At 32.9% G+C, this 11,641-nt stretch overlaps 1 protein-coding gene across 3 annotated transcripts in view; it reads left to right on the top strand.

Annotated features, from left to right (window-relative positions):
* The window catches only part of ERCC8 (excision repair cross-complementation group 8), a 67,927-nt gene that overhangs the window by 31,418 nt on the left and 24,868 nt on the right, over positions 1–11,641 (top strand). For all 3 annotated transcript variants that reach the window (XM_008589458.1, XM_008589457.1, XM_008589459.1), the window contains 4 exons: positions 6,007–6,088; positions 7,130–7,198; positions 8,486–8,552; positions 11,313–11,413. In XM_008589458.1, coding sequence (XP_008587680.1) covers positions 6,007–6,088; positions 7,130–7,198; positions 8,486–8,552; positions 11,313–11,413 — 319 coding nt within the window. The remainder of the gene's footprint in view (positions 1–6,006; positions 6,089–7,129; positions 7,199–8,485; positions 8,553–11,312; positions 11,414–11,641) is intronic.

Genomic DNA, 11,641 nt, shown 5'->3' with positions numbered 1-11,641 from the left:
CCGGGGCCTTGGTGTTATCAGCACCGCACTCTCCCGAGTGAGCCACTGGGCCGGCCCTTGATTTTAAAACTCACAAGAACATTCGTTATAAAGAAAATTATAGGCCAGTGTCTGTTATAAATATAGACACAAAAATCCTAAATGGACTATTAGTAAATAGGATCTGTCAGTACACAAAAAGGATAATATAACATGATTGAATGAGATTTAAGAAACAAGGTTTTTTGAACATCTAAAAATCAATTAATGTAATTCACCATCTTAAAAGAATGAAGGAGAAAAATGACATAATCATTTCAATGCATACAAAAACTTCTTAGTCAATACCCATTCAAGATTTTTAAAAAATTCTTTACATACTAGGAATAGAAGAGGAATTCCTTAATTGATAAAGATTTTCTATTTAAAAAAAATACTAAAGCAAACATATTTGGTAGTAAACTGTTGAAAGCCTTCCCTTTGAGTTATCCCCAATTTTCCCCCTATTCAATATTGTATTGAAAGTCCTAGCTAGTGCAATAAGGCATATAAAAGAATTGGAAAGGAAGTGTTTAAATGGTCATTCACAGAAGACGTGATTATGAACATAGAAAATACAAAAAAATCTATAGGCAAACTATTAGAATTAGTATAAGTAAATTTAGCAAAGCTGCTGAATACAGGGTTGTGTTTCTGAATTCTGGGCACAAACAATTATAAAATGAAATTTCAAAAGTAGTATCATCTACAATAGCATCAAAAATCATCATATATCTAGTAATAAACTTTAAAATGTACAAGGGTACTTCAAAAAGTTCATGGAAAAATAGAACTAAAATATAATACAAATCTTTTTATGTACGTTTTGAAATACAAGAGCACTCAACAACACTATGCAAAAAACTCTAGAACATTATCAAGAGAAATTAAGACCTAAGTAAATACTGGGATATGCTATGTTCAAGATTTAGAAGGTTCAATATTGGCTCAATATTGTAAAAAAAAAAAAAAAAAAAAAAAAATTCTACCCAAAGTGATCTATAGAATCAGTGCATATCTGACCAAAATCTTAGGAGGATTCTTTTGTAGAAATTCATTAGCTAATTCTAATGTTTATATGCAAATGAAAAGGGACATGATACTCTTGAAGAAGAATGAAATTGGTGGACCTCACTACCAGATACCAAGACTTATTATAAAGCTACATTAGATAAGGCAGTGTAATATTGGTGCAAGTAAAAATCAAAACAGTGGAACAGGATAGAGAATCAAGGAACACCCATTTGTGTACAGTCATTTGATTGATGATGATACTAACACTGCTAGGTATCTGTATTAAAAAAAAAAAAAAAAGCAATGAATCTTGACCTCAACCTTCCGAGAGCAAACACAAAATTGTGTCTACAGTTTCAGATGGATCGTACGTCTAATGTGAAAGATAAAACAAAGCTTATAGTAGAAAACAGGAAAATGTCTTCATGGCTTAAAATAGGCAGACACTCCCTATATAAAAATATGCGAAATACTTGAACAGGCACTTTAGAAGAGAGGATATCCAGGGCTGACTGGTTAGCTCAGTTGGTTAGAGCATGGTGCTGATAACACCAAGGTCCAGGGTTAGATACCTTGTACCTGCCAGCCACCAAAATAAAATTTACAAAAAGAAAGAAAAGAGGATATCCAAATGGCCAATAAATAAATGAAAAGTGTTTGACTTTATTAATAGAGCACCTAGAAATGTTAATTAAATCCACAATGAGATATCTCTGTATACCCTCCAGAATGGCTAAAATTAAAGCAACTGATGATAATAGCATATATTGCTGATTGGACTATAAATTGATATAGATATTTAGTATTGACTGTGGCACCAAAACTGTGACACCACATATATGTATGCCTTGTGACCCAGTAATTATGCTTTTCAGTATATAAATGTGACATATGTGTACCAAAAGACACATACAAGATTGTTCATAGCAGCACTGTTCATTATAATCAAAAACTGGAAACAACCCAAATGTCCACTAACAGTCTAATGAAGTCTGGCAAATTTTAATACTATCTCAACAAAGATAAGAGAAGACTTATATATGCTACAAAATGTGTGAATCTTACAAACATAACATTAGACAAATAAACCAAATACAAAAAAATGCCTAGTATGATTCCCTTTATAGAAGGTTTAGAAATAGACAAAACTGATCCATAGTGATAGAGGTCTGTATGGTGGTTATCTTTGTTGACAGGGGTTGTAACTGAAAGGGGGCCTCTGGGGTGTTTCTAATGTTCTGTTTTATAATTCAAGTGGTGGTTACCTGGATATGTTCATTTTGTGAAAACTCGAGCTATACACTTATAATTTGTGTACTTTTCTGTATGTTTGTTACACCACAGTTAAAAGTGTACTTTAAAAATTAATAAGCCTTGTATTTGCATTTTCGTTCCTTAACAATGACTTCTTTTAAAACCCTAAGACATCTTGAATTTAAATTTTAATTAGAACATAAATGTTTTCCTTACTGAAACAGTATTCCATGAGTTCATAATTCTGTTTGAAGTAAAAGTTTGACAGCATTTTATTGATAAGAACTTTGAAAGGATTCAATAAGAAATAATTTATTGTGTACCTGCTAGGTGCAAAGAAAAATAAGGAAGGCATGATATTGCCCTCCTCCCTATCCTCTGCCCCATCACTAATTTTTCCTATTAATACATTATACACCTTTACTTCATCTAAGTTTTTTCATGAACATGTTTTTATGACTTGAGTGTATGATATGGTTTAGAAGAATACCTCCTCTATAGTCTTTTCTATTAAACTTTAAGAGGGAGAGCAGCTTTTCTCTCATTCTGAGTTTTCTTAAAATTTTGCATAAGGGAATATTATTCAGAAAATACTGATGTCAATATCCAGGACGTGTTCTTAAAAATAACTAAGACTCTTGAATTTATCCAACAAGCATCTTTTACATGTCCATTACATGTTAGAACTAGGGATTCAGTGGCGAGCAAAATAGACATTGTGCCTGCACTATATCAAGAAGCTTCAGGTTTAGCAAGAAAGGCAAATTAAACAAGATTAAACAAGAAATATCAGGGGTTGGCTCCGTGGCTCACTCGGGAGAGTGCGGCACTGGTAACACCGAGGCCGCAGGTTCGGATCCTTTATAGGGATGGGCGGTGCGCTCACTGGCTGAGCGTGGTGCGGACCACACCATGCCGAGGGTTGCGATCCCCTTACCGGTCAAAAAAAGAAAAAAATATATATATCAGTAAAGTCTGAAAGGGGCTATACCAAGAAAAGTGCGTGGTAATTTATCAGGGTCACCTAACCTATGGGGAATTCAAGGAACCTTTTCCAAAGCAAGTGGTGTTTAGGCTGAGATTAAGGATGATGGGTAGAAGTTGACCACATCCATGGGAGGAAGAAGAGAGTTCCAGGCAGAGGGAACAGCATGTGAGAACTCTTGAGGGTAACAGTGAACATGACATTTTAAAAACTGAAAGATGCGCAGTTTGGCTATATAGAGTAACAAAGAAAAGTGGCCAGAAAGGTAAGCAGGGTCTACATCAAGAGGAGTCTTATAAATTTTGAGTAGGTTGATTTTTTTCCACCATGGGAGAGAAAGTAAGCCACTGGAGAGTCTAAGAAGAAAACAGGCAAAATGAAAAAATTAAATAAAAAGCTGCAAGAGGAAAGTCAAACCAGATAGGAGGTTGCATTAATCCAGGCAAGAGTAGATAGTGGCCTGAGTAGAATATGGCAATGGAATAAATAGATATGAGAGATTATTTATGAGAGAATTGGTAGGAGTTGGAAATGAATTAGCCATTAACAAGTGAAAAATAAAAAATGGCCATCAGAAATAGACATTAAATCCACAATAAGATACTACTTCATACTACTAGGATGGCTATAATCAAAAAGATAATAACAAATTGGTGAGGATGTGAATGAATTGAAACCCTGATACATTGCTAGTGGGAATGTAAAATAGTGCAGCAGCTTTGGAAAACAGTTCCTCAAAATGTTAAATGTAGAGTTACCATAAAATTAAGCACTCCCCTCTTGGCTATATACCCAAGGGAAAAACATATGTCTACATAAAAACTTGTATACAAGTATTCCTAGCAGCATTATTCACTATAGCCAAAAAGTGGCTGAGATGTCCAACAACTGGTGAATTGATAACATTCATATCCATACAATGGAATATTATTCAGCAATAAAAAGTGAAGTACTGATCCATGCTACAATATGGATGAATTTTGGAAACATTATGCTAAATGAAAGAAGAAAACATGCTAAATGAAAGATTATAAAAGACCACATGTATAATTCCATGTGTATGAAATGTCAAGAATCAGCAAATCTATAGAGACAAAGTTGATTAGTGGTTGTCTAGGGCAAGGGGTGGGGAGAAAATGAGGGAGTGACGGCTAATGGTTATAGATTTATTTTGAGGTAATGAAAGAGTTCTAACATTTATTATGATATTTGCACAATTCTTTGAATATACTAAAAGCTGTTGAAGTGCATACTTTAAATGGGTGGATTTTATGGTATGTGAATTATATCTCAATAAAGCCATTATTGTTCAAAAAAATCAAGAATGACTCCCAGGTTCTCTAGCTTGGGAATTGGGTGGATTATATTGTTATTTACTAAGATAAGGAAGGGATGACAGTGATGAGTTCAATATTAGATTTGTTAATTTTGAGGGATTTACAAGAAATCCAAATGGAGATAATTTAAGAATTCAGCTGTACTTATCTAGAATTTACGAGTGAGGTCTACACTGAAAATACAGGTTTGTGACTCACTAGCATGTAGGTGCAGTTGAAGAGAAGAGTGCATAGAACTGGAGGAAGACCAAGATCAATAGGACAGAAAAAGGAACAACAAAGCCTGCAAAAGACAATGAAAAGGAGTAGCCAGAGAGTAAGAGAAAATTGGGAGTATATGATATAATGGGAAGCCAGTGAAAGAGATTATTTTAAGAAAGATGGAGTAGTTAGCTATGTTGCATGACAGATTAGGTAAGATAAGGAGGCTATCAGTGATATTGGAACAGTAGTGTGAATGAGAGTAGTGGAAATAAAAATAAGATTTCAGTGAGTTGAGAAATACATGGTAGATAAGTAGAGATAGTCAAAATTAGGATTTGAAGAGGAGGAAAGCTGGTTAACTAGAGAGAATATAAGGTGTAAATGCTTTTTGTTGTTTTGTCTTGGGGAGAGGGCTGCTGTTAAGATGAAAGAAACTTGAACTTTTAGTGCTGTTGGAAATGAGCCAGTAGGAAGAGAGGTTATAAACATACCCAGGAGATAATTTATAGGGTGAGATTTCTGACAGTGCTGAAGGAGATCTGAACACCAATAGGGGAATTTACTTTATTTCATTTTATTTTATCAATATACAATGTAGTTGATTTTCATGTCCCTTTACCGATTCCTCTCTCCTTCCCTCTCCCCCCTCCCATCCATCAACATCATATCTGTGCACTTGTCTTAACAAGTTCAAGGAATTGTGAGTTTTGTTCCACTGCTGGGAATATACACAAAGGAATGGAAATTATCATGTTGAAGGGATACCTGTACTCCAATGTTTATTGCAACACTATTGACAATAGCCAAGAGTTGGAACCAGCCCAAATGTCCATCATCAGATGAGTCGATTAGGAAAAAGTGGTATATCTATACAATGGAATACTACTCTGCTATAAAAAAGAATGAAATACTACCATTCGCAACAACATGGATGGACTTAGAAAAAATTACATTAAGCGAAATAAGTCAGGCACAGAAAGAGAAATACCACATGTTCTCATTTATTTGTGGGAGCTAAAAATAAATACACAACAATCATTATTTTTAATAATTTAAAATTATTACATTTTTATGTTTGAGTTAAATTGCTAACAATTTTAAAATAGCTAAAAGTATAGAAAAAGTAAGTAGAAAATTTGTTGCTCTGTTTTTATACTTAGAACTTACACTTTTTAAATGTTTTTGGATTATCAGACTGCAGATGTATTTAACTTTGAGGAAACAGTTTACAGTCATCACATGTCTCCAGTCGCCACTAAGCACTGTTTGGTAGCAGGTTTGTATGTGTATTCTTTTGTCTTTTATTTAGCATATTGAAAACGTTCTCCCTCTTTATATCTAGTTAGCTTTGATATAGACATTCTAACTCAGATGAAGATTACAATTGTTTTTTAAGTATATGCTGCTATTTATATTCAGTTCACCAGATACTGTACAAGTCAGGCACTGTACTACTGGCTAGGATACAAAGATTAAGAAAGCATATTACTGTCCCCTAAAGAGTTACTTTTAAACCGCCAAAGTTCAAAGATTTTACATGAACAAAATTTGGCAACTTTTTCAGTTCAATATAATAAAACAAGGAAATTATTTCCTTCTCTTTAAGATTGTAATTCAAATTAAACATTCATTTATATGAAAGCACCTGCAGCAAAATTTTTATATATATGGAAGAAAAAATGACTTTCTGGTGTCAGGTATCTGGTGCCTGTGATTCCATTATTTCTGTGGCACTGCCTGACTCTCTTCACCTCTGGACATCAATCAGCTTTTTTCATCTGTAAAGAAGAGCTAGGTACTAACTTGTCTTTAAAGTCCATTCAGTTTGTGTCCAGAGTTTCTGTAATCTATTACTAGTGATTGAAAGTATATCATTAACTTGGAAAAACTAAACTATTAAAATAAAATGATTTGATGTGATAAAATGGCATAGAACTATACACACACATTTACCAAATAAATTTCCTGGTGTTGATATTATACTTCAGTTACTTAACGTATAATCATTGGGAAAATCTAGGTGAAGGGTACATAGGCCTCTCTATACTAGTTTTGCAACTTCTTGCAAATCTGTAATTATTTCAAAATAAAAAATAATGCAATAATAGAGTTCTTACTACTAAAGTGTAACTATAGTAAAATAATTTTTCTAATACTAAACATTAAAAATGATTTGAAATGTACTTTTGGCATACATTTTTATATTTCTGCATGGATACAGTGAAAATAGCATGTTTCCTAATGGTAATGTCTTGTTTCCTTTTGATGATGGTTCATAATAAAATTACCTTAAACCGTTTTCGTTTTGTTTTTACAGTTGGTACTAGAGGACCCAAAGTACAACTTTGTGATTTAAAGTCTGGATCCTGTTCCCACATTCTACAGGGTATTTTTTTTTTTTCAAACAACTACTTTGAGTAAACCATACAATAAAAGGAAACATTACTAACAATGTATTCTTTGTAAGTGACATGACTGATGTATTTTGTGCTAGTTGTTAAAAGTCAACAGGGAAATAAAGATCCTTCTGTGCCTTATTCTTATAAAACTGAACGATTGAGGAGACATTGATATAAACAATGGCCATAGGGGAAGCTCAAAAGATACAGAAAATAGAAGATCTAATTCCAAACCTTGTCTTATTTCTACATTTTAAGAAGTAAACCACTAATAAAATTTACATCAGTACATTTGACTCATGAGCATTGTTTAATATTATTATGGATAATGAGTAAATGTTGTTCTTAATATTTAGGTGCATTTTTTTCTAAGTAAAAAATGTTATAAAAAATGATGTTGAAATAATACTTTGGTAAAGTTATGTGAGGGTACTTCAAAAAGTTCTTGGAAAGATTCATATTCTCTTTTAATTCTATTTTTCCATGAACTTTTTGAAGTACTTTTCCAAGAATTTTTGAAGTACCCTCATTTAAATTATTTTCATTACTTTTTTTTATCAGTATTCTAAACAATGAAAAGGTGGAATGTAATTCAGAAATATACATTTTCATATACATTTCATTCATCTCTGAGAAACACAGATATATCAAGAAAACTTAGTGAGATCAGTACCATTTTTTTACATTATTATGAATTTCTATTAATAAAAGCTAGACAGATGAAAATGTCTTATTTGAGTAGTTCCATTAGTTAAAAGTGAATTAAAATGTTGAAATCACTTATCCTGTGACCTTATCACCTGTGCTTTCTAAAAAAAAAAAAATACAGATGTGTTTTTGCATTCATGAGTTAATTTTTTTCTGCTATAACTTTATGAGAAATTGGAAAACACTTTTATTACTTAATATGTGTATCTTGTATGTTTTACTGCAGTGGCTTTTTGTTGTAGAGATACGTAATTGAGCTGGAGTTATATGGATTGACTCATATAGCCTAACAACTGTGTTGAAAAAGAAAGATTCACTTGCTCTGACTGTTTTTTCCAAAGCAAAACCAGTCCCTTTATAATAAAATATTATGGTTAGAAATACCCCCATAGACTTCACATCAGCATTTAAACATAGATTATTACAAATGAGAAAAAATGATCATCATATTTATGCACTTTTAATACTTAGCCTCACTTTCTTGAAAACTTGGCAAAATTATTGGCACTTTATCTTTTAATTTTTCAAATATTTCAACAAGACTTTTCATACATTTGTGTTTGCAGGTCACAGACAGGAAATATTGGCAGTTTCCTGGTCACCACGTTATGACTACATCTTGGCAACTGCAAGGTAAAATCCAACTTATTTGGTTTTGAAGTTAATGTTAGTAGTTAATAATAAGCATTTTGAAGAGATTACACTTATGTAAGATACAAATTTTATCATTTAAGTATTAATTAGCCCCTTAAAAATGAAATATTGAGTTAGAGATTTTAATTCATATCATCAAAAGAAATCTTCCATTTGCATCATACTCCTAATCCTAACCATTCATCTTGAAGGTGTTCACCTTTTAGAAAAGAGAAAACATGAGAATCTATGTTTTAAAGCAAATCTGCAAGCACTACTAGTAAAAAAACCATGTTGTGTCATTTTTGTACACAAAACTATGACACTATGTTAATTTAAAAATAGTCATATTTTTATTCATTTTCTTAACCCAGAATTATTTTGAATCTGATGCAACACATTCACTACTCACTGATTCAGTTTACTAATATTTAATGACTGCCTACCATGTTCCAAGCATAGTCTTAGGGATACAGAAGTAATCAAGGCTTCAAGAAGCTAACAGTCTGATGAGGAATATAGTCAGAAAAATCAGTGATTACAGGACATCTTGAAAAATGCTCTAATAGAGGTATATCTTTGGTAGGTGTAATATTGGAAAAGAAAGGAAGGAGCCCTTAATTCTGGGAGAATCAAAAGGTTTTGGGGTTTTGTGTGTTTGTTGAAGGAAAGAGTACTGCATATTTATATGCTGGGGAGAAAGTACCAGTAGAGATAAATGGGTGAAGATAAGAAATGGAGGGGAAAATTGGTGCATCAGGACCTTGAATAGACAGGATGGGGTAGTATCAAGAGTCTAGATAAATGGAGGCACTTGATTGGGCACTGTGAGACTAAACAGAAGTAGGAAAAGGTGGATGTGAATACAGTTAAGTTGTAGCTTTGGCAGGGAAGCTCAAGAAAGGCAAACCTAATGGCTTCTATTGTTTTTTAGTGGAGTGGAATTTCATGTCATCTGTTGAAAATATAGGGATGGTAATGCAATTTTGAGGGAAGGTAGTAAAGATCAGAATAACAGATTGAATGGACAGGGAGCTGATTAGGGGAACATAGTAATGCTAGGCATTTGTGCTCAATTGAAGGAGTAGACCACAGCTATACTAAGCCACAGAAATCAAAACATTAAATGACACAGACTTAACAATTTCCAGTGTTTAAAAGAAAATACCTCCATGTCTGAAAATTGTTGAAGTCATGGGTATAGTGAAGGAAATAAAGTCACAAAAAGGCTTATAGGAGGGATTAAGGACCTAATGAGGTAAAAGTATGAGTGGCAGAGTAAGAAAATTCATAAATTGAAGAGATAGGAAGTAGTAGTCAAAGATTTTTCTTTTTTGGTATTAACATATTAATAAAGCATTTTGTAGAAGAGTTATTACAAAATCTATTCATATTAGTTTTATAAAGATATGTGTGGAATTTTTTTTTAAAGCTGCCAGCCCTCCCTCTCTGTCACAGTTTAATTATAGTTTGCAGAATGTGATGTTGAAGTTTATCATTTGTGAAGTACAGCAAGGTTTAAATTGTAGCCATACGAAAACTGGCTAAAGTGGTATGAAGGTGAGGAGCTAAGTGCTGATTGTGGGTCCGTGCTAGGGTAGGTTTACATTGTTTGTGCTTAATTTGGTTTTCCTCAGATGAGAAGGAAACTAGGAGGCTTTCAATGCTCAGAGTACCCCAGGAATTTGAATCAGTACGAGAATGGACCTGGTAATCAGTGTTGATAGTTGGGTATGTCCAAATCTAATATGTTTCAGAAGAGACATAAATCCTTAGACTCATCCCATTGTAGACATTTTCCTCAGCTGGAAAGAAAGAAAACCAAAATCAGAACAGGAAATACTAGCTTTTTGCTGACTATTCCAGTTGGCTAAGTTTGATAGTAATCTGTGAAAAGAATCAAGATTATAGAAACAACCCTGTGTGTATATTTTTTTAAAATTATAAATGAAAAATAGGCTTATAAAATGTAATATAATGCTCTCTCTTATTAAAATGGTATGGATAAACCCAATGGATTAGAATACTGTTAAAGTCTTTGTGAAGACATAGCATCAGTTGAACTGATTAGGGGCCCAGAGGACTGCTGGGCATTTTTCTTTAGGAGTATCCTAGATGCTGAAATTGATGTATGATCAAGGATTTGCCTTTTTCTATTTGGTTACTTGAAAGAAAATGAAAATAAGTGTCTAGTTTCCAGGAGACATTAAATGTAGTTCTCATATACCTGGCAAAGATTGATTTGAGTGCAGGAAGCTGAATGAAAATACATTGTCTTCATTATTTACCTTACTCTAATTTTTTTATGTGTAAAAAGAAGAAAAAACCACAAAATTTATGTCAAATGGATTCTTCAGCAAAGTGAAATTATTTACTTGTTTGATTGTCTTGACAGCACTTGGATAACAAACAGTAGAAAAGATGTAGTAACAAACTTACCAGGAACAAGCTACAAGCCTGTCTAGTCCTTTAGGGAAAAGATGCTCATGTAATTAAAAACAGTGTAAAAAGTAGCAGAATTTTGTCCTTGTGATATGAAACAGAATTTTTTTTTTTTTTTTTTGCTATTTTTTCAGTTCTTTATGCTACTATTGACTGTTGAATATTTTTCGAAAAGGCAAAATTACAACAACACAAATGTGCAAATATGTTTATGCTGATATATTGAGACCTCTGTGTACCATAATGCTGGAAAGGTGGGTGAGGGATACAGTCACCATCCTAGCCGTATATATCAATATAACATTTATTTCTTCTAAGTGCTGACAGTAGAGTAAAATTATGGGATGTGAGAAGAGCATCAGGATGTTTGATTACTCTTGATCAGCATAATGGGAAAAAGTCACAAGCTGTTGAATCAGGTAATGAGAAAATGCATTAATATAGAAATATGACAATGATAGTATTTTTTTTTACACTGAAAATTATTAATTGAAGCCAAAAAATAAATGTATATTGACAAATTTTAAACTTTATGATTCTTTTTAAAAAGTCATTCACCATAAATCACTTTCTAAATGTATATAAACTTGGGCCGGCCCGTGGCTCACTCGGTAGAGTGCGGTGCTGATAACACCAAGGCCGTGGGT

The sequence above is a fragment of the Galeopterus variegatus genome, unplaced genomic scaffold, assembly GCF_000696425.1.
Source record: "Galeopterus variegatus unplaced genomic scaffold, G_variegatus-3.0.2 Scaffold5460, whole genome shotgun sequence".
Taxonomy (NCBI): domain Eukaryota; kingdom Metazoa; phylum Chordata; class Mammalia; order Dermoptera; family Cynocephalidae; genus Galeopterus; species Galeopterus variegatus.
Note: the sequence above shows the minus strand (reverse complement) of the source record. Positions and strands in the feature narration are given on the sequence as shown.